General features: G+C 58.2%; 7 protein-coding genes across 7 annotated transcripts; 4 read left to right on the top strand and 3 right to left on the bottom strand.

The window, feature by feature from the left end:
* Window positions 1-879: 879 nt before the first annotated feature.
* Window positions 880-1,505, top strand: CMQ_3550 (uncharacterized protein; the record flags this gene model as incomplete). Its single annotated transcript, XM_014319488.1, has 2 exons — window positions 880-928; window positions 994-1,505. 2 exons carry the CDS (start codon window positions 880-882, stop codon window positions 1,503-1,505), a joined length of 561 nt encoding a protein of 186 aa, XP_014174963.1.
* Window positions 1,506-1,710: 205 nt separating this feature from the next.
* CMQ_3983 (dihydroxyhept-2-ene-1,7-dioic acid aldolase) lies at window positions 1,711-2,774 on the bottom strand (the record flags this gene model as incomplete). The annotated part of the gene is made up of 3 exons (XM_014319921.1): window positions 1,711-1,868; window positions 1,933-2,528; window positions 2,698-2,774. The coding sequence occupies 3 exons, from the start codon at window positions 2,772-2,774 to the stop codon at window positions 1,711-1,713; spliced, it is 831 nt and encodes a 276-aa protein (XP_014175396.1).
* Window positions 2,775-3,695: 921 nt separating this feature from the next.
* CMQ_4064 (uncharacterized protein) lies at window positions 3,696-7,210 on the top strand (the record flags this gene model as incomplete). Its single annotated transcript, XM_014320002.1, has 3 exons — window positions 3,696-3,815; window positions 3,876-6,753; window positions 6,831-7,210. The coding sequence occupies 3 exons, from the start codon at window positions 3,696-3,698 to the stop codon at window positions 7,208-7,210; spliced, it is 3,378 nt and encodes a 1,125-aa protein (XP_014175477.1).
* A 145-nt stretch (window positions 7,211-7,355) lies between these two features.
* On the top strand, window positions 7,356-8,171 carry CMQ_3323 (uncharacterized protein; the record flags this gene model as incomplete). Its single annotated transcript, XM_014319261.1, has 1 exon — window positions 7,356-8,171. One exon carries the CDS (start codon window positions 7,356-7,358, stop codon window positions 8,169-8,171), a length of 816 nt encoding a protein of 271 aa, XP_014174736.1.
* An 860-nt stretch (window positions 8,172-9,031) lies between these two features.
* Window positions 9,032-12,659, top strand: CMQ_4177 (c6 zinc finger domain containing protein; the record flags this gene model as incomplete). Its single annotated transcript, XM_014320115.1, has 4 exons — window positions 9,032-9,338; window positions 9,537-10,143; window positions 10,453-12,490; window positions 12,627-12,659. The coding sequence occupies 4 exons, from the start codon at window positions 9,032-9,034 to the stop codon at window positions 12,657-12,659; spliced, it is 2,985 nt and encodes a 994-aa protein (XP_014175590.1).
* A 1,339-nt stretch (window positions 12,660-13,998) lies between these two features.
* CMQ_4230 (uncharacterized protein) lies at window positions 13,999-14,223 on the bottom strand (the record flags this gene model as incomplete). The annotated part of the gene is made up of 1 exon (XM_014320168.1): window positions 13,999-14,223. One exon carries the CDS (start codon window positions 14,221-14,223, stop codon window positions 13,999-14,001), a length of 225 nt encoding a protein of 74 aa, XP_014175643.1.
* A 1,760-nt stretch (window positions 14,224-15,983) lies between these two features.
* On the bottom strand, window positions 15,984-21,015 carry CMQ_3831 (actin cytoskeleton organization and biogenesis protein; the record flags this gene model as incomplete). Its single annotated transcript, XM_014319769.1, has 4 exons — window positions 15,984-16,176; window positions 16,236-20,093; window positions 20,153-20,482; window positions 20,765-21,015. The coding sequence occupies 4 exons, from the start codon at window positions 21,013-21,015 to the stop codon at window positions 15,984-15,986; spliced, it is 4,632 nt and encodes a 1,543-aa protein (XP_014175244.1).
* Between the last annotated feature and the right edge of the window lie 1,102 nt (window positions 21,016-22,117).

Raw genomic sequence — 22,117 nt, 5'->3', positions numbered from 1 at the left:
GGTGGTAATGGAGGCAAGACGGCGTCGTGATTACTAATCATACCACACTGCTGGCCAGTGGCCACTGGACGGGGTTATGCATGCATTGTTATGGTGTCCTCGGCATATCGACGAACTTACGACGTAGAAAGGATGCGGACGAGGCAACGGCCGAGATTGCTCGTATATATATATATACTCGTATAAATAAGCGAGATAACCTTGAATGAAAACAAAGGTTCATGACGACATGCCGCGCGACCCGAAGCAATCTCTCGGCGTTTAGGCTCGAGGACGACTGAGCCGCCAAGATTGGTGTGGAGAGCCAGGGGCTGTCTTGGGAGCAGAGCCTCCTGACTTCTGAAACGGCACTGGTGGATTGCCTTCTTCAGACGAAGGCTGTCACAAGGGTGTTTAGCCCTAAACTTAAAGGGAAATCTAAAACTTATGCATCTTCTTGTCTTACGAGACCGGACAGCGTCGTATTGTGGTGTGGATCTGGCGTTGCAGCCAAGAGACGCCCGTACATAGTAATCCAGTTGGATACGAGTGCTCCGTACTATAGTGAAGAACATCGTGAAACTACGGAGTAGTGCGTCTTGTCCGAGACAGGCAATGTAACCGATAGGACGGGGGTCCTCAGAGACGGCCCCATCGTGTCTGCTTCTGCTTTCTTTATAAGAAGGCCGTGTGTGCCGTTGACCATTGGCGATTGTCTTGTTTCTCTTCATCCCAATTACCTGATTTCCAACTATCCTTCCGGAAGGATCCTCGCTTTCGTTTCGTCGTTGATCGACTTTTTTTGCCTTCTTTCCCAGTCACTCTTTTCGGACCTTCCCAGACACTCTCTCATCCCATCTCTCTCTCTACTCCATCCTTTGACGATCCCATACCGACAAGATGCGTGTCTCATTTGTTGCTCTTGCTTGCGCCACCGGCGCCCTGGCTGGTAAGTATCTTATACATGTGCCAAGCACACCACGGGCCTCCTGCTGACAGTCTTCCGCGCGACAGCGCCGCTGATCCAGCGCTGCAACCTCTGCACCATCGTCGGCTCGACCACGCTGCCGGCCGAGACGCTCGACGCGGCCAACGCGCTGGCCAACACGGTCACGTGCTCGACGACGACGACCATTGGCACCGTGCCGGACGCCATCTCGGGCGACGTCAAGTTCAGCAGCATCAATTTTGCTGACTCCAAGAACTCGACGCTCGGCTTCGCGCTGTCGACGTTTGCCACGGCAACGCCGCTCGCCAGCACCGATCTCGCGCACTTCCAGAACATGCTCAACGTGTACGTGGCCACGGAAGCCGGCGTCCGCTCCGTGGGCGGCTCGCTGGCCGTCAAGGTCCCCAAGTTCTTTCTCGAATTCCAGGTCTCGCGCATCCAGACGGCCCAGGGCAACGCCCCAACTGACGCCTCCCTGACCGTGCCCCATCTGCTGACCAAGGTGCTCAAAAACGCGGCCGGCCAGAGCCAGGCCTTCCTGGACGAGGTCACCGCCCTGTCGAAGCAGCTCAGCTAGATGTGAGGAGGAAGAGGAAAGAGACTAGAAACCGACCAGAGACGGCTGTGGAAATAGGCATTTTGTTTGGGGGACAAGACGCACTATCGGGAGACCATAGCACTTTGTATACATCCTGCCAATAATATAATGCATCTCTGCTAATGAAAGAATTTGAAAGTATATCATTATTTTTTGCTAGTTCAAATTGTGTAGAATTTCGTCTTTAGTAGCCATTGTGCTTTGCTGCTATCTCCTTGGCCGTGCCGTTGGCGATGCCTAGATGTCCGACCATGACCTCGCCGAGGGCGCCGACGTCGGTGATGACGGATACCATGTCGAAGCCCTCGGTGGCCCGCTGGCGGGCTTGTGCGCCGTTGGAGCCTGTGATGTAAGTGAGGAGGACGAGGGGGACGAGGGATGAGCGGAGAAAGAAAGCCAGACGCACAGAAAATGGCGGCGGTCTTGCCGTTGGCCTTGGCGGCGCGGAGGACCTTCTGGATGGCAGCCTCGTGCTCGGGGCCGCCACGGACGACGCCCATCTGTAGGGCGAGGTCAAATGGCCCGATGAGGAGGATGTCGAGGCCGTCGACGGCGGCGATTTCCTCGACGTTGTCGACGCCCTGGCGAGACTCGATCTGGACGGCTACGACGATGCTGTTGGCGGCGTCGAGATCGTAGTGGTCACCGCCGGCGACATCACTGAAAGCGTGGACGGCAAACATGGGTCCGTAGCCACGCGAGCCTCGCGGCGGATACTTGACGTAACGCACGATGCGCTCGGCATCAGCGGCCGTGTGGCACATGGGCGTCAGCACACCATGGGCACCAGCATCGAGGGCGCGCTTGATCATCCACTCCTCGGCCCAGGGGACGCGGATGATGGGGCTGGCACCTTCGGCCGCAATGGCTGTGGTGAGGTCGTAGTAGTGGCGGTCGGCGATGAGGCCGTGTTCGGCGTCGACGAGGACCCAGGAGAAACGGCCAGAGCCGGACGTTGAGGCCGAGCGCAGGATGGTCTTGGCCACAGCCGCGGTTGGATATCTGGGGTTGTGAGGAGGAGAAGATGAGAAGAGGAGAGGATGAGAAGGAAATGGAAATGAGAGAAGAAACCAAAAAGAACAGAAGAGAGCAGAGGAGAACGAAATAGAATCAGAAACAACAGAACAAAAGGCAGAACAAGTTGCACCAGAATGAAACAGAAAAAACCTACGTCAGCCAAAAACCATAGCTAGTCTTGTCGGTCGCCGACGGCTTCAATGACGCAGTGAGAGGTGTGTCGAAAGCCATGATGCCAGAGTTGGAGATCGCAGGAGTAATGTAACAAGGAGGGGCGGCTCGCAAAGGGAAAGCGCACCTCTCTGGACATATACTCCTACACGGAAGGCAGTGCGACGAGTGGCGCCTTGGCTGTTGGCTTCGGGCTTCGCAACATCGCTGGCCGAGAGGGGAAAGCCGCCCTATGATTGGCTATTGGAGGGTAGTTCGCCATGATTCCCAGCCGATGCTACGGACATAGTGCCATCGGATAAGGTCTTTGTCGGGTCTTCCCCCGCAAATGAGGAGGTGTCCCACAATTAGGTTTCGGTAGACATCCGTCGGCTGGAGGAGCAGAAGGCCAAAATACGGAATGGAAAAGGGAATAAAGAAATGACAGCTGTAAGGAAGAAAAAGAACGAGCGAAACGAAAGAGAAGAAAGAGAAGACAGAAGAGGATAAGCCACAGCGGAAAGTGCTCAGGCCAGACCCGGGACCGGAGGAGCTGCAGCAGGATGCGACAGCTGTTCGCAGAGCGCAGGTCCCATGGTGTCGTCCGGCTGTGTGGCCGACCAATACCACAACCTCAAGACTACAGAACTCCACATATTGATGCAGAACAGCGGGCCTATGACCGTCATGGACCTGCACGAGCGCATGACCGAGTGGCCAGAACTGATCTGAGGATGGTGATGCTCTGACAGTGCGAATGCCCGAAGTCTATAGAAGCACTGTGCTCAACATCGTCTGGACGTCCCCACATGTTATTAGCTTATCGATAAGAAAAAGAAAAAAAAGCAGTATGCAAAAAAAAAACCGAATGAGGAAGCGACGTTGAAGCGAGTGAAGCCAACAGCGCCTCTACTTTTGCGTGATTTCTGCTTCTCCTTTTCGCCATACGGCCTGCATCGACGATATCCTGCAACCCCTTACACCGGGTATACTGCAGACGAGATGCCGCACTCGGAGACTGGCGGGCCGCTGGCCAAGCGCCAGAAGCTGAGCGTGGGCGAGAAGAAGCCTCGCCGAGATGCTGTCGAGTCCCGGGGCTCCAACGTGTTTGCTCCATTCCGCGTACGTTTTTACACTCTTCGATTGACATTCTCCCATGGAGACATAGTGTTGACCATACAGACCGTCGGGCTGGTGTCCCCAACCAACGTGCCATTCTCGTGCCTGCCAATGGGCAAGACGACCTTCCAGATCACGACCTCCGTCGGCCGGGCGCTGCAGACGTACGATCTTCGACGTGGTCTGAATCTTGTGTTTGTCACGAGGCCCCAGACGCCCCGCGACATCACGGCCACGTTTTCCTGGAAGAAGATGGTGTTTGCAGCCTGGGGCGGCGGTGGGGACGACAGCGACGACAGCGACGACAGCGACGAGGGCGAGGCGGACGGACCGTCGACACGGCAGGGATTCTGGGTCTTCCAGCGCGGCCGCAAGACGGGCGAGATTCCACTACCGGCAGACCTGGACGAGCCGCTGCGGCAGATCATCGTGTTTGGCTCGTGGATCGTGGGACTGGCACGCACGCGCATCGAGGTGTGGAAGTCGGCGACGTTTGAGCACTACACGACGCTGCACCCAACGGCAGCACAGGCAGGCGGAAACGAGCTGACGGGCGGCATGTGCACGATGCCGACACTGCTGAACAAAGTGTTTGTAGGCCGTCGCGACGGCTGGGTAGAGATGTGGAACGTCAGCTCGGGGCGGCTGGTGTACACGATCCTGCCACCGGGACCGAACAGCGGCGCGGTGACGTGTCTGGAGCCGACGCCAGCGCTGTGTTTTTTGGCGATTGCGTACGACAGTGGGCCACTGGTGATCCAGGACGTGGTGCACGACAAGACGCTGCTGGCGCTGGACGCGGGCACGGCGGGCGTGACGGGCGACGGCGAGAACGATGCGCCGGTGTGTTCGATCTCATTCCGCACTGACGGTCTCGGCGCCGGCCAGGACGGCCGCACGGAGGGCGTGATGGCAACGGCGTCGGCAGCCAGCGGCGACGTGACGTTCTGGGACCTCAACAACGGCGGCCGCATCATGGGCGTGCTGCGAGGTGCTCACAACCCGCCGTCGGGCGAAGAGGGAAGCAACGTGGGTGGCGGCATCAGCAAGGTGGAGTTTCTGCCGGGCCAACCGGTGATTGTGACTAGCGGACGCGACAATGCGCTCAAGACATGGATCTTTGACGAGACGCCCTTCTCGGCGGTGCCGCGCGTACTTCACTCACGCAGCGGCCACGCGGCACCGGTGAGCTGTCTGGCCTTCTTGCCGACGGACTTTGACGGCGCTGACGCTGGCAACAAGTGGCTGCTGAGCGGCGGCCGCGACCGCAGCCTCTGGGGTTGGAGTCTGCGGCGCGACGGCCAGAGCAGCGAGCTGAGCCAGGGCAACATCCGGGCCAAGGCGAAGAAGACGGGCATCCTGTCGGCGTCGGCACTGCGGCACGGCCCCACAACAAGGCTGGAGGACCTGAAGGCGCCAGAGATCACGTGCATCGCATCGTCGTTGAACCGGGACGGCGGCATTGGAGCATTGCCGGGCAAGCAGCCGATCTGGCACCGGGTGGACACGACAGGACGCAGCAAGAACCGACCGACACGGGCACTGGACGCCGAGGTAGCCGGGATGACGGGATGGGAGAGTGTGGTGACGGCGCACAAGGGCGATGCCTGGGCACGCACATGGTTCTGGGGCCGCAAGCGGGCGGGTCGCTGGGCGTTTCCGACAGGCGATCAGACGGCGGTGTCGACGGTGGCCATCAGTCCATGCGGATCGTTTGCGCTGGTCGGATCGGCTGGGGGAGCACTGGACATGTACAACCTGCAGTCGGGGCTGCACCGACAGCGGTTCCCGTCGCGGCTGACACCGGCACAGGCTCGCCAGCTCAAGGTGCAGCAACAGCTGAGGCAAGCCGACAGCGTGGCACAGCTGCAGGCGGCAGCAACATCGGGACCAACACCGGGCACGGGACGACACAGCAAGGCGGTGACAGGCATCGTGGTGGACAGCCTGGACCGGTTTGTGGTGTCGTGCTCGCTGGACGGGACGATCAAGTTCTGGGACCTGCTGACGGGCCACCTGGCCTCGCAGCTGGACTGGGCGCCGCTGGGCGTGGCGGTGACGGGCAGCCGATACCACGCGGCCAACGACCTGGTGGCGTTTGCATGCGACGACAACGCGATCCGGCTGGTCGACCTTGAGACCAAGAAGACGATCCGCGAGTTCTGGGCAGGCAGCCGTGGCGGCGAGGCCGGACGGGCTCGCGGCCAGATCAACGACTTTTGCTTCTCCAACGACGGACGCTGGGTCGTGGCCGTGACCCAGGACGACGCCCGCCTGCGCGTGTGGGACCTGCCAACGAGCCACCTGGTCGACTCGGTCGTGCTGGAGCACGCCGGCCGCGCCCTGGCCTTTTCGGGCACTGGGGAGTACCTGGCCGTAGCGCCCGACAGCGCACTAGGCGTGCACATCTTTACGAACAAGACCCTGTTCACGCATGTGCCGACGCGGCCGGTGGTCGAGGGCGCAAGCCGGGAGAGGCAGAAGCAAAAACGCATGGCTGGACCGACGGCCTCGGGCGAGGGCAGTGTCGGACTGTTGGATGCTGCTTTCGACCAGGAGGACGACAAGGAGGACGACAACAACACCAACGACGACATCCTCTCGGCCGTCACCATCGACCAGCTCAGCTCCGACATGACGACGCTCAGCCTCGTGCCCAAGAGCCGCTGGCAGACGCTGCTGCATCTTGACGTGATCAAGCAGCGGAACAAGCCGCTGCAGGCGCCCAAGGCCCCCGAGAAGGCGCCATTCTTCCTCGGCGCCGTGGCCTCGGCCGCGGCAGAAGATGCGGCCATGCGCTCGCTGACGCCTGCGGGAGGCGGTGGTGATAGTGCCGCCGCTCTCGACAACACGACGCGGTCACGCATCCTGACGTTGGACTACAGCCGGGGTCAACAGGCCTTTTCGATGAAGCTGCACCAAGGAGGTGCGACGAATGATTGTATGTTTTTGGAGGGGGTTTACTTCTTGTTTCCGTCTTCTTTACATCGTTTTCTTTTCTATCTGCTAACTAGCCAGTTTCTCCCTTTGTCGATCACCTCAAGCTGCTACCCCCTGCCCAGGCCGATCTGGAGCTGCGCTCTCTGGCGTCCGAGCAGGGCGAGCTCGGCCTGTTTGTGCGTGCGCTGACCAGCCGGCTTCGTGCGCGCCGCGACTACGAGCTCGTCCAGGCCTGGATGGCCGTTTTCCTGCGACTGCACGGCCCGGCCGCGGTGGCGGCAGCGGCAGCACAGACGGCCGACAAGATGGACGACGACAGCGACGAGACGGCCGACAAGGGTCTGGCGGCCGCGCTGGCCGAATGGAAGAGCGTACAGGACGGCGAGCGGACGCGGCTGGACGGGCTGGTGGGCTACTGCGGTGGCGTGGTGAGCTTCCTGCGGAGTCCGCGGAGCTGAGGAAGGGCAGAAGAAGTCGAGAGCGGAAAGGCAGAAAGGCAGAAAAGTAGAAAAAACAAAGCAGTTGCATCGGACCGGTCTATCGTGATTCTCTGCAGGGGTTCTGGGCCGGTAGGACCACTCGTTGGCCATGGACACATCCAAGATGACGACTGCAGTGATCTACAGTGACATCCAGCCGTCTCGTGGTAGACATATCACAATAGGCATACGAGTGCTCCGATCGCGTACAGTCCTCGGAACGGATGGCGCCTCTGATTGGTCAGCATCTGGCAGGACTTGTGGGACCACAAGTCTCCCACGTGGAAGCGCCAAGACAACACGGTACCAGTACAGTGTCCGAGGGCGTTGGTGTTTGCCCGAGCGCACGCCGTCCGGGCTCTACACCGCTAAGAAGGAAGCGGCACAAGCCAGACTAGTCGTAGTGTCGGATCGGCAGCAGCTGATCCACTGGCAGAAGCTGGAGGAGATACGAGATACGGAGTACGGAGGACGGAGTACGAGCAAGATGCCATGTACAAGACATGTCCAGCAACAAGAGCAAGCTGCACTGGCACAGATAAAACCGTCTGGCGCTGTCTTTTGGGCGAGATGTCACTGGTCGTCGTCCCAGAGCAAAGGCCGCCGAGTGCATGATCCTCTCGTCAGCATGTCTCAACAGACCATCTCCACCGATCATGTGCAGCGATTATGGAGACGCATGGAGCGTTCCGTGAGACCACCAGGCCCTGGTCTTTTTGACTGCCGAGCTCCCTCTTGCGGCCTGCTGTGCTCGGCGCCTCTGGCAGGTCCGCATCCGACAGGACAGACGGCGGCCTTGTGCAGAGGTCCGGCTCGAAAGACCCAAGACCCAGAGACCCCAAGACCCGAGATTCGGCTGCACAGTGCGAACCGCACAAGCAACCCTCTCGTCCGGACCCCTGCCAACTCGATCCATGTGTCCAACCCCGCCATATGGTGACGTTTTGATTTTATTCTTATTTTTTTTGCCTTTTGGCAGGGCACGCGTGTGAGAAAAAATAAAGCGGGAAACCAGAAGAGGACAGGACGAGGGAAAACAGAGAGAGGGAAAAGGAGAAAGAAACAAGAAGGAAAGAAAAGGAAAGAAAACGTAAACGTAAACGAACCAAAAAAAAACAGGCTGCAACTCGTGACAGCCCTGTCGCCGTCCCTCTGCTCGCTGCTCGGCCTCTTGGCTTTTGTGCCTCTTTCGCGCACCTCCGCCCCGTTATTCTCTCGGTCTCCCCCCTTCTTTCGTGTCTCTTCCTCTCCCGCCGTCCCTCCTTCTCTTCCCCACCCCCTCCCGCTCTCCATGAATTACCGCCCGCATAGCTGCTCCATACAGGCGATGGTCTCATGTCCTGCTGCTGACGTTTTCACACCAATCATGATCTGGTCCTGCTCGTCTGCCTGTGCCCACAGCAGAAACGCCTTTCGGTCCGTCTAGGCACCTGCTAGGCCTCTTCAGAAGCTTGTTCTGGCCCATCAGCCTTATTGTCGCCCCCTCTGCCATTCCTTTATGAGTACGTCCAGCCGCCCGCCCGCTTTCGCCGCCACCAGACTCTTCGTGACGAGCGAGCGCGCACATGACCGTTTCCCGTCTTTTCCTACAACACCACCTTCATATAGAGACACCACTGCGATCGTCCGACCCATAGCTCCTGTCCCCGTCTCCTCTTCGGGCCTTGCATCCTCGCTCTCATTGGCTTTGTCGTCGCCTCTTCTTCTGCCTTCTCTTGCGCGTCCTGCCTACTCTGGCCGTCGGCGTCGGAGCCAACCTGGGCCAACCGGACGCGCCTCTGAACATCGCCAGACTCGATCATGTTGTCCAACCCGCTGCACCGCTTCTCTCCCTATCACGCCATCTCGTCCCCCATCAGCCACCATCCCACAGACACCATGCACACGTCCGATCTCGACGCGCTCGCCCAGGGCTCCCATCTCGCCCTGCAGCAGCTGCAGCATCATGTCGGACTGCAGGTGAAGCATCGCCAGAATACGTACGGGTCGGCCGGAGCGCCCAGTGCCAGCGTAGGGCATGTTCGCCGCCGCATCAGCAGGGCTTGCGACCAGTGCAACCAGCTGCGCACCAAATGTGATGGCCAGAACCCGTGTGCACACTGCACTGGTATGTCGTTTGCTCCTTTGCGTCTTTGCGTCTTTGCTGCCTCGCCTTCTGTTTCTGGCCTCCCTTGGCGCCTTCCTTGCCTGGATACCAGCTCCTTCCGTTTCCTGTATTATACGGGTTCTGCCATTATCAGGCAATTCCCCCTCTTGTCCGCCCTTCCGTCTTCTTTGCTTTTTGACCACGTCCACTGACCGTCAGAATTTGGCCTTGGCTGTGAATACATCCGCGAGCGAAAGAAGCGTGGCAAGGCATCCCGCAAAGATCTCGCCCGCCAGGCCGCTGCTCAGGCTGCCGCCACCGCCGTCTCCCAGGGCAAGACGGATGACGGCCAGAACAGCGGCGATTCTTCAGACCAAAATGACGGCATCGGGCGATCCAACAGAGAGTCCGTCATGATTGCGAGTGTCGAGCAGAGCGGCTCTGCAGCCGTAGCCATCACTACACCAATCATCGGTGACAGCCTGATGAGCGATTTGGCCGATGACGAGCTGCAGCGCAGCCGGCGAACAGGCAGCCTGGAAAGCCTTGGGGACATTGGAAGCTTGCACGTCCAACTAGACCACAGCAGTACGCAGCAGCAGCAGCAGGGCCTGGACAGCTCGCCTGTTCCCAGCCTCGACCTCAACGGCTACGGCCCCGTCCACACACCGCCGTACGCCCAACGCCAGGTCGCCGCCTCTGCAGCCGAAGAGTCGGCCTTGAGTGCGATGGGCTCCTTGGGGGCTGCCCACGTGATGAATGGAGTGGCAACAGGTCACACATCTTACACGACGCCGGCCGCCATGTCTGGCTATCCAGACCTATCGTACGCGCTGCAGACGTTGAGCAGCTATCCGATGGCTGGAGAGCCGGCATCGCCTCCCTGGCTGACCATGCCATCGCCCCCGCCACCTCAACAGCAACAGCCACAACAACAACAACAACAACAACAACAACAGCAGCAGCAGCAGCAGCAGCAAAGACAGCAGCAGCAGCAGCAGCACCATCGCCAACATCACCACCAACAGCAACGCATGCAGCACATGCAGCACCAGATCCAGCCTCAGAGCCAGTCCCACCAGCGGATGTACCAACAGCCATCCTCGGCCATGCTTTCCACTTCCAGACTGTCCAGAACCTACAATCTGTCACAGCTTCGCTACCCCGTGCTCGAGCCGCTGGTCCCACATCTCGGCGGCATCATGCCTCTGTCGCTGGCCTGCGACCTCATCGACCTCTATTTCACCAGCTCGTCGTCCGCTCGGATGCACCCAATGTCGCCCTATGTGCTCAGCTTTGTCTTTCGCAAGCGCTCCTTTCTGCATCCTACGAAGCCTCGCCGCTGTCAGCCCGCCCTGCTGGCCAGCATGCTCTGGGTGACCGCCCAGACCAGCGACGCCCCCTTCCTAACGCGCGTCCCCTCAGCTCGCCTCAAGACGTGCCAGAAACTGCTAGATCTGACGATTGGCCTCTTGAGGCCGCTGGTTCACGCGCCATCGTCAGCTGCTGACATGGGCTCACCCACCGACAACTCCACCATGTCCTCGATGCTTGCAATGGGCGTCATGGGAGCAGTAAGCAATGGCCTAGGCATGTCTTTAGGCGGCGACTCTTTCGGCTTGGAGGGCGGTCTTGCCGGCCTCTCTGGCACTGCTGAGCACAGTGGTGGCGGTAGAGCTGTCTTTGGTGCTGCCGGTACGCTCGACGACGTCATCACGTACATGCACTTGGCTACTGTGGTCTCCGCCAGCGAGTACAAAGGAGCCAGCCTGCGCTGGTGGAATGCCGCATGGTCTCTGGCGCGTGAGCTCAAACTGGGCCGCGAACTGCCGCCAAATCCGCCAAGCCGGATGCCCAACCCGATGTCGCACCAGTACTATCACGGCAGCCAGGCCCTGGATGGAAACGACCTAGGTGCCGAGGATGAGAGCGAGGACGGCATGGTTGTCTCAGAGGAGGCACGTGAGGAGCGCCGTCGCATTTGGTGGCTGGTCTATCTTGTGGACCGACACCTGGCTCTGTGCTACAACCGTCCGCTTTTTCTGCTGGATGTCGAATGCGAAAACCTGCTGCAGCCCATGGACGAATCGGCCTGGCAGAACGGCAACTTTGAGAAGAACACCAGCACCAACATCAACACAGCCACCGGTCCGGACGTCGAGATCAACTTGGCGTCGACGCCTAATCCCCTGCTATCGCCTGACGATGGCACAAGAAAGAGCGACAACAGCCCTAGCAATTCCCGGGGCCCCACATTCATCTGTCGCGGCCACAGCATCTTTGGCTTCTTCTTGCCTCTCATGACCATCCTCGGCGAGATTGTCGACCTGCATCATCTGCGAAACCATCCGCGCTTCGGCGTAGGCTTCCGCTCGTCGCGAGAGTGGAAAGACCAGGTCGCCCAGATCACCCAGCATCTCGGCATCTACGAGCAGAGCCTTCGGGCTTTTGAGCAAGAGAACCTCAACCCTGCTGTCCTTGCTGCTGCTGCCCGAGACGAGCAGCGGCAGCAGCAGCAACAGCAGGCAGAAAGGGAAGCAGCCGAGAAGAACGGGACCAAAAACAAGACGGCTTCTGACGGCAACGCGATTGGGTCTCCTCAGGCCGTGGACACGCCGCTAAGCCAGCAAGATGGCTCTGCTGCCACAGCTGATATCGCCGCTGCCATCTCCAATGGCCCTGCTGCTTCTGGACCGGTTCTTTCCCCTCCCTCATCCTCACCCTCCTCTTCTCCCTCTCCTCCGCTTCGCATGACCGAGCTCGACATCCAGACGTCCATCGTCACCGCCTATGGCACTCACGTCATGCACGTTCTGCACGTCCTCCTGATCGGGAAGTGGGATCCCATCAGCCTGCTGGACGACGACGATCTGTGGATCAGCTCGCCTGGATTCATTACCGCCACTGGCCACGCCGTCGCCGCGGCCGAGGCTATCAGTCGTATTCTCGAACACGATCCGGGCCTGGAGTTCATGCCCTATTATTTCGGCATCTACCTGCTGCAGGGATCATTTCTGCTGCTGCTCATCGCCGACAAGCTGCAGCTCGAGGCCAGCGCCAGCGTCACCCGCGCCTGTGAGACCATTGTTCGTGCTCACGAGGCCTGCTGTGTGACGCTGAACACCGAGTACCAGCGCAACTTCTCGCGCGTTATGCGCAGCGCCTTGGCGCAGGTGCGTGGACGAGTGCCACCGAGTGGAGGCCGCGACGACGGTGGCCATAGTGGTGGCGGTGGTGCCATTGATGGCTGCATCGGCGGCGGCAGTTTTGGCAATGGTCATCACGGCAGCAGCTTGAGTGATAGTGCAGACCAGCCACAGCGACGCCGACGAGAGCTACTAGGGTTGTATCGGTGGACCGGCGATGGCACAGGATTGGCTCTTTGAAGGATCCACACACACAACCAAAGAGAGGTATGTTCAGCTTGGATGAGACTTCAAAACGTGGCCCGGAACGGGTATTTGGAGATGGCATTTTCTTGTCCTCGTACTGCTAGTTGAAAACACAGGGGAAAAAGCGAAATCTGGAGATTGGGAGTCTAAAGGGGCTCCTCTTTGGCTTGGGTTTATATGGAGAAAAGAGGCCACCATGGTTCATGATATATCTTACGTCGGCCTCTTGCCAGCAATAAAACGCTTTGATTTTTCACCCGACATGCAGATCAACACGGGTATTAGGGTTATCAAACTGATGCAGTCTTCTTGGACTGATCCTAAGAAAGACTTTGCTGAAACGCACTCTTTATTCCCAATGTGACAACGTCCCCCCTTCTTCTCCGCACACGCTTATGTGTGGGACACTGATGTCTCAGGCACGACTGAGACAATTTGCACAGACCTTCCTGGTACAGAATTTGCATTCGTAAATGGCCCAAAACGGGCCGGCACCACAGATGGAGCAATTCCACTGCAACATCTCGTTGTCCGATTTGATGTACACAAAGTCGTGGCTGCAGCTACCCTTGGCCATCTTATCGTTGCCGGCACGTTGAAGACGTAGAAGTGACGTGTATGTGGGTGAGGTGTGGTAGCCAGGGGTACTCAAGATATTCTGAGCGAGCACGAATTGCAGGGGCAACCTAGAGAGCTTGGACGAAGGGATTAACCGCGATGTCTGACTCTGATCAACATACGAGGTCCTCGGGTACTCACAGAAGAAATCGTACGAGATCCTGGGAAGAAAGACGGGAGGAACGGGTGGGTATGTGATGGTTCGAGGAGAGTGATGTCACGAGAAGACTGGTAGTTTCAGGGGCTCGAGAATTTATATGCTCTATACATGGAATAATTAGGTTTTCAATTTGGCGAGTATATTACCCTATTCGCACGCCTGCCCGAAATTCTCTGTGAGGAGCTTGCAGAAACGGTTCAACCTTCTGGCAAGGGCATCAAGGGCTGTTGGAAGACGATACGAAAGAGGGCGTAGGCCTAACAGAGGCTCCTCAAAGCAGAGATGAGGCAGAGCCAGAGGGGACAAAAGAAAATCTCGCGTATTGAAAAGTTGCACCGGCTTGGATCTTTGGCAACGCTTGCAAGGGGTGCCCTCACTTGCGTAAAGGCTCGTCTTGACTGTGCTTCGTCCAGAGCAAAGGTCCTCTTTAAATCGGGCTAAGGAGCCCTAGTTTGGCGTATAAACACGAGACGGTGAAAGAATCTGGCCCCAGTATTGATGGGAACCCTTCCTAGACGTTCCTTCCACGGGAGAACAGCGGTTCTGTGATCCGCACCTTCCCGCCGTCGTGCACCGATGGTTTTCGCAATATAGCGGTCCTTTTCGCGAACTTGTCAATGAAGTCTTTCTTGTAGCAGACGCCAAAACGGCGGCAGCCTTTGCTGGCCGTCCCCTCATCCTCTGGCCGCTCGCGGCGGCTTTTCCTGTCAGATATCACATAGTCCGTTCGCAGCATGCCACCCAGAGGATAGAGGGCACGCCTTCCACGCCAGCCTACCCATTTTCGGCCAAGTAGGCTGCTCGCCCTTCTCACCGACGACTCCACCAAACTGGCAAACTCCAGACACAAGTCGAACGTTGAGCGAGGACGTTGAGCTGGCTCCACACTGCAGTGACTGCAGTGGTGTCGTATTTCCACCTATCGCTACTATTGCTACTTTGAACGTCTAAGACGGTCATCGGTTAGCCTGTTTCGGTCAGCCACGGCCTGGTGAGCATCTCGGCTGCACCGTTCTCGTTCCGGCCTACGGCTGCCGGGGTGTTTTGTTGCCGTGCCAATGGCTGCCACCGAAAGCCCTGCACGCACGGAAAACTCCGTCTCTTTGGCGCGGTGCATGCATGCAGCTAGTTGCAAAAGAAGCAGCCTCTCCCTTGCACGAGACGGTCGTGTCCTGAAAAGCTTGCGTCATCAGCCAGCTGGTGTCTTGCTGTCGTCACGCGTTCGTACCCCAGGTTTTTCTTTCTTTGGCGACCAATCTGTGCCCGGAACGCTCAAGCTAATTTCCGGCTGCACGACGAAACACTTGCCAAGAACGGCCTTGAAACAACGGCGTGCGCAGAGACAAGGCTGCCGTGATGGAACCGTCTCGGATCGCTTCTCAGATAGGCCGCCACCCCTCTTCTCCCAGGGTGCTGCAGGGATGCCCATGCGATCTTGCTGTCTAAGCTGTCGACTAGAACATGCTGACTACTGCATATGCGAATATGTAAAACTCGTCCAGCAGCAGCATGTTGCAGATTGCCGATCGGATGAACCCCTCCGGATTGGCGACGTTGGGTCTGATGTACGAGTATAGTGACGATTGGACCTATCGGGCCTCAGCCCTTCGATTGGGCCCAAAACTACCTCCCGGATTTCAGCTGCCCTGTTCCCAGTTCGCACCCGTGGAATCGTTAGATTCGCGCTAATACAAGGGTAACCGTGGGTAACACCTCACCGGTTCAATTTCAGCTTTGAGCTGCCCCTCAGAATTTTGGTGACTCCAAAGCTTTGCATACATGGCCCCCACAGGATGATGTCACATTCCCATTCGGGTTATTTCTCAGCAGACTACGGGCGGCTTACGGAGCACAATTTGCTTCTTTAATCCTGCTGGATTGTGGTTTAGCCTTGTGGACCATCTGAGAATGCTTATTCCGAGACAATGATCAGAGAGAGGGGGAATCCGATCCCAACGAACACAGGCCGGTCTGACATCTCGGGAAACTGACCACCTCTGCAGACTTTCAAGATACATACATATGGAGTAGTGATATGAAACCGGTTTGGCTGCGGTTCATGAGATTCGGGACTTGCCGACTCCACCAGGGATTCGCTAATCTACCCAGTACAGATGCATGAAAACCAGATTGCCAGTTTGACAATGAGAGACAGGCATAAGCCCCTAGTCAAGTCTGTCCCATAAAATATGTAGGATCTTAAAATCTATACGTCCGGGACACTTTTCCGCATCAAGCACGTTGTATATCAGTTAGCCTCATGCACGTCGTGCGACCTACACCTCAGATAGCGGCACATCGATCAACATCTTCAACCCCAGCATTGATCTAGATCATCACCGGAAATTTCTTGTGATCCGTATCTCCGCCAGGCTCGATCGCTGAGTTCGAGACGTAAATAGTTTTTCCTCAAATTTCTTTTTCTTCTGGAAGGTTCTTGCACAAGTCCAATCCATCGAGACACAAGTGAAAGTCGGTGTGATATATATTGCATCTTCAGCCAGTCTTACCAGCTCCACTGGCACCGGCTTCAGCTTCCGAGCCGGCCTTTTCGGCGCCTGCTGCCTTGCTCTCCTTCACGAGAGGCTTCATTTCCAGCCCCTGTCCTTCGCCATCACTGGCCTGTTTCTCCTGGAAGGTAAACGCATCCGACAGGTTGACTGCTAAGAACGACTTTGGCAGTTTGACCCTGGTTGGTCAGCACGTGAGAAGCATCAGGACCAAGGGACAAGGGTAGGACCGGCTTACTCGTGAAAACGGCTGCGCAAGGTCTCAATGACCGTCTTCCAGTCAATGTGGGCCGTCAGGCTGCGACGCGGTGCACAGCTGATGCAATGACGGCTGTCAAGCTGCACATCGAGCGGATCATAGACGTGGCAGCCAGGACTGATGGTGATGCGGATGCTGTACTGGTAGATGGATGTTTCTACGGCACTGTCGCTGTCGTTGCCGTGTCCGTGTCCATCGTCCTTCTCATGCTGCCCCTTCTTCACGGCCGGGTTGCTCGTCTCGGATTCGTAGAGCTCGAAACAGATCTGCGACAGGTAGTCGAGCTCGGGAATGGTGGCTCGCGTGATCTTCGTCTCGATTCCGCCCTCGAGGATGCAGTTGAGCAGCGTGTAAATGTGGGACTCCTTGGTGAAGTAAAAGAACGACTTGACCTCGTCGGACGCCTGCATGTCTTCGAGGTCTTGTACCAGCTCCTTGAGTAGCGGCAGCGACGTCAACAGCCCGATCTCTAACTTCTCACTGTCCGAGATTCCGTATTCCTGGGGGCAGATGAAGTCGAAGAGCACCTTGGCCAGCTGGTACAGCTCGCGAAGCGGCTCGAAGCGGGCATCGGTCTTGGCCTTTGTCGGGCTGTTGGTGCCCTTGTAGAGGTGGAAGTACTGCTCGGCCAGCGGAGGCTCGTTTGCCGCATGACGAAGCCCTGCCATCCAAGACCGACGACGGAAGATGCGCCTGACAGAGGCCCGGTGGCTGCTCGAGTCCGACCTGCTATCTTTGACTTGCGGGTCCTTGTCCAAGATGCTGCCGTCCTTGTCGTCGAACACGGCCTTGCCTGGCGGAACGGAGGCTGTTGACAGTCGAATATCCTCAAAGGACCTGCGCTCTTCGACCGTCAATGTGGCTTTCGGTGTCAAGGTCGTGGCCGAGACAGGCGAAAGCGATGGCAGGCCAGTCGGCGGGGATGTCGACGCCACTGTATCCTTGTGGCCCGATGGCTTGCCGCTGCTGCCAAGCGCGCCAGCCCAATCCTCCTCCTCGAGCATGTGTTTGGGCGGCGTGAAGACCCACTCGAGAAATGCGCGGTTGTGCAGGGCGTCGAACTTCATGGTGTCGTACAGCTCCGATATCTTGCTGGGGTCGACCTTTTCGAGGTCACAAAACTCGGCAAACAGCTTCTCCCAGCGCTCACGGAACAGTTCGGCATCTTCGCCAGAGCACCAGCGGGACTGTATGCCATTAACCGTGTTTGCCTGGGCGATCGAGCTGGAAGCCGAAAGGCCGCTTGTCTCGCCTGATCCTGCTGCTCCCTCCGTGGTGATGGTACTATTGTCGGTCCCCGGTGTAGCAGTGCCTGCACCAGCTCCCGCCTTCTCGAAGCTCGAGCTCTTGGAGAGGCTGGGACTGAGGCCCGGGGCGCTTGCGCTGCCGTTGCTCGTGCCGTACAGTTTGCTGTAGTTGTACTGTAAGACGCGACGGTGGAAGTTCATCAACTGCACGACACGCGTCTGCACCTCTGACGGTTCCGGCATGTTGTCGGGCCAGGCAAACTGTGGCGGCCGCTCGTTGTCTTTGCGCAGCAAGTTCTTCAGCTTCTTTTTCACCTTGTCCATCTCATCCTTGGCGGCATTCGAGTCGTCCAGGAGACTTTTGCGGATGGTGATAAAGTCGGACGGCAGATCCTTCTCGCCCAGAAAAGCAGACGCCCAGATCTGTGCGCTCGTAGTGACACGGCGTTCCGAGCTGCTGAAGACGTGGACGTCGTCGAGAATGTCGCGATTGAGCAGCAGGAAGTCGTTGCGCATATTCTCGCCCAGTTCCTGCGCCTGATAGCGGGCCGAATGCGTGGGTTCGCCTCCCCATTTCACAATCAGCTGGAGCTTGTCGAGAACCAGGCTATTCTCGGCGGCCGTGAACTTGGACATGGTCACCCCGGAAAGGGAGTCGTGCCTCCGTGGTGGCAGTCTCGTGGGAACCTCGTCGTCCTTGATAGCGTTCTGGTCGCTCGACACTGTCCCTACAGTAGCAGCGGCTGCGGCAGCGGCTATCGTGGCAGCGTCTGTCGCAATCTGCTCTTCAAGGGGGGGAAAGGAGGTGTCCTCGGTAGTCTTCTTCTTCCGAAACATGGGCTTGATCTGAACCTTTGTGCCCGGCCAGGAACCCTTTTTGACGAGCACGTTGCGTAGGGCCAGAAGTTTGCCACGATCTTCGATTCCAGCCGTGATAGCAGTATCGACCGCATTGGCTACACTTGCCAGAGCTGCATCGCCAATCAACAGGACCTCTTCCTGGTGGCCCTTGAGGAGCTCGATGAATGGATCGGTATGAAAGGTGAACTTGTACTTCTGCTTCGGCGTGCGGTCGGCATGGCGAATGACAGACACAACCCCCTTGAGTTTCCATGAGTGGGCCGGAGGAGGCGGTGGCGGCTCCTCCGGGTCATCGACGTCGGCGAGAGAGATGGGCGGCGCGGCTGTAGATGATCCGCTGGTGGAAAACTCGGCACCACTGTTGGCTGCGGCTTGAGCAGGCACAGGAATGGGAAGAGATGCAGCGGCTGTGGTGGAGCTTGATGGAGAGCGCTTGGGCTTAGGCATAAATACATCTGCAGTCTGGACGATATCGTCAGCTGCACTGTTAAGGATGTGAATGGGCTTTGCTTGTTCGTGTATCTCCTGTGGTTGTGGCTGGGTTTGCTGGGGCTGTGGCTCTGGTTTCTGCTGTGTCCCCTCGCTGTTGAAATCTACTGTCCCAGATCTAGACAGTACTTTTTCATTGTCTTTGTCAAGATTCTGCTGGAGGGCCCTCTGCGCGGCAGTCAAAGGCTCGCTGTCGAACTTTGCCGGCGATATCGTAGGCGGTGTCGTGACCATACCGGCAGCAGGCGGGGAGCCATTGGTGCCGGCAGCTGCAGGGACAGCGGCAGGGGCTGGAGCCTCAGCAGCGATGGCAGCAGCAGCGGCGGCAGCGGCGGCGGCGGCAGCAATGGCGGCCTTGCGCATCTTCTCCTTGATAAACATCTCCTTGAGGATGTTGGCCGACTGGTCATAGTACTCGTTATTGTCCTTGACAAAGCTCCAGCCATTGACATCGATGACATAGCTTTTTCCACCGGCACGAAGCAGGTCGAAACCACAGACGCGCTGGCCGAAAGCAGTGGAAATCTTGCTCGCAATCTCCTTCTCCTCGTTGTTCAGGGCCGTGACGTAGCGGATCTCCTTGCCGTGGGTGTTGCGGCGGACAATGCCATCGACGACGGGCGACTTGCGGGTCTCGGCATGGCAGTAGTTGGGCCCGACGGTGTAAGCCTTGACATCCTCGGCGTTCTCGACGCGCATAAACTTTTCGTAGATGTAGCTCTCGGTCGGATGGGTGATGGCCCGTGGAATGCTCAGCTCGGCAACGTATTCGGAGCTCTTGTTGCCGATCTTGCGGAAGAGCTTGCGGGCGCCACCGCCGGTCGCATTGGCAAAGTAGATGATGATGTTGTGGTCTTCGCCGCTGATGGGTTTTTCAACAAAGGGCTTCCGGATGATCTTGCCGTCGACACAGAGCGCGTCGCCATCGTCCAGCAGCTCGATCTTGGTCGGCGGCAGCTGGGCGTTGCTGGGATCCGTCGGCTCGATGACGACGCCGCTGAGGTCGCGGATGTGGCGAGTGATGTCGGGGCCGAGAACGCTGGGGCCGCCGTCTCGGGTCACCTCAATGCGCTGGGCCGTGGGCACGCCGATCTTGTCGAGCAGACGGAGACAGGCACGGCGGTCCCAGAGGATCTTCTGCAACGGTACGTCATTAACGCAAAAGGGCCGGCGGGCCTTGACATAGGCGACAGCCTTGTCGAGCGGAAAGCCGTCGGAATAGAAGGAGATGAGGTAGTCGCTGAGGGGTTCGTTAGCAGGAGAAAGGGCCGCAGAACAACAGAACATGCAACAACTCACCATATTGGCCAGTTTTCAACCTCCTCGTCGAGAATGACCTTATCGCCAAAGACGACGACGTCAAACTCCTTCTTGGCGATCAGGCGGTTAAGGATGTTGCGACTGGGCTTGCTGCGAGCCTTTGCGTCGAGGGCGCAGACGCCAATGACGCCCAACGGAGCAGGACGAGCCTCCTCCTTCTTGTGGACATAGTTGCGGTCGCTGCTCGGGCTGTGGCTGCTGGGGGCGGTGCTGCCGCTGAAGCGCCGCTGTACGCGGCTGCGTGACCGTGACGGCTGGGAAGTAGAGGCCGATTGAGGCGTCCGGTTGGCAGCGCCAGCATCGGCAGCTCTTTGGGTGACTAGGGGAGAGACCCGTCTCGCGAGAGTGTCATGGAGATGGGAAGAGGGGATAACCGCAGCAGGAGCAGGAGCAGTAGCAGGAACAGAAGTTGAAGCAGACGCTGTAGCTGGAGCTGAAGCTGAGGCTGAAGCAGAAGTTGAAGCAGACGCTGTAGCTGGAGCTGAAGCTGAAGCAGAAGTTGAAGCAGAAGTTAAAGCAGACGCTGAAGCTGGAGCTGGAGCAGGAGCCACGACGGAAGAGCTGAGTGCCGTGCTAAAGGAAGAGACAGACGAGGCGGTGGAAGGACGTGTGGCCTGGCTGTTGGCAGCAGTCGAGCTCAGGCTGTCAATGGTGCCGGTGACGGTGGCGGTGGCACTGGACAGGCCCGGCTCCGATGAAAGCAGAGACAGGGGTCTGGTGCTTGTGGCTGCTTCTTTCGTCGACATCGAGTCCGGAGGATTGGAAACAGAGCCGGATTCGGGACCGGAGCTGACAGAAGCCGGGGCGGCATCGGCGTCGGGCGATGGACCGGCCGCTGACATGGCGACGTCTTTGCCGCGGATTGGCAGCGGTTCCCCTCGACCAGAGCTCGACGATGGTGGAGGAGGGCAATTGAAGGGACAGCGTGCGTCTCTCGAAAGGGAGAGATACAGAAATGTCACCGCTGGCAGAAGGCTGGACCAAATGGCGTCGGCGTGTTGGGCAGGAAGGCGCGAGGACCAGACAAATAGGCAAGAGCGAGAGAGACCGTCTCGTGGCGGCGCGGCAGGTCAAAGGAGGAAGGAGGGACGGGGAGACGGAGGGGGGGGGCGAAAAGACGAAACGACGAAAACGAAAAAGACGGAGCAGGCCCTTTGACCGCTGGAGCTAGGAGAGGAGAATACGGTGTGTATATAATGCGGCTGGAATGCCGGGGAACTGGCTGGCCAAACGCCCCCGGAAAGCGATCAGATGCCATTGGCTCTCGACCGCTCTGTGACCTGCTGGCCAGCGTTTTCGTCCCTGTTTTCCCGGGCTTTTCGTCCGAGGAGGAAGGAAATGGACAGAGGAAAGGGGTGCGAGCGGACAATCGAGTGGCAAAAAGAAGAAGAACCTGAATACAGGGATACTATGGAAAAAAAGGCATGTTACTGGGCTGCAGCAGCGCTAGTTCTACACATCTGCCGTGTGGCCCAACACGGCTCTGGCTTTCCGGCGCGGGATGGCCTCGTTGGCAGCAGACGTGTTCGGACGCGAGCACTGGAATCTATTCTCCATTGGCAGAAAAGAGGAGAAGCAGAAAGAGAGAAGAGCGCTGGCACGGAGTACAGCACACGCACACGCCAGCCAAGGGTTTGGCCGTGGTGGGGGGATGGAGAGGGGTCCTTCAGGCAGAGCCAGGCGAGCTTGGGGCGCTGTCCCGGCTTGGTTAGCACATCCGCCGCCTGGAATGTTCTGAAGGCGAGCTGCAGGGCTAGCCGATCGATCCCATCCGCCCGATGTAATGCTTTCCAGGGCTATAGCACACGTGCCTACTCCGTATTACTCCGAACTTTGGTTGCATATCTTCCGGTCTCACATCGAAACAGCATAATTACGCCCCAACGTAGAGTAATAAAACAGGAAGGGAGGGAACAGGAAAAGAATCACAACGAAAACACAACA

The sequence above is a fragment of the Grosmannia clavigera genome, assembly GCF_000143105.1.
Source record: "Grosmannia clavigera kw1407 unplaced genomic scaffold GCSC_113, whole genome shotgun sequence".
NCBI classification, from domain to species: Eukaryota; Fungi; Ascomycota; class Sordariomycetes; order Ophiostomatales; family Ophiostomataceae; genus Leptographium; species Leptographium clavigerum.
Note: the sequence above shows the minus strand (reverse complement) of the source record. Positions and strands in the feature narration are given on the sequence as shown.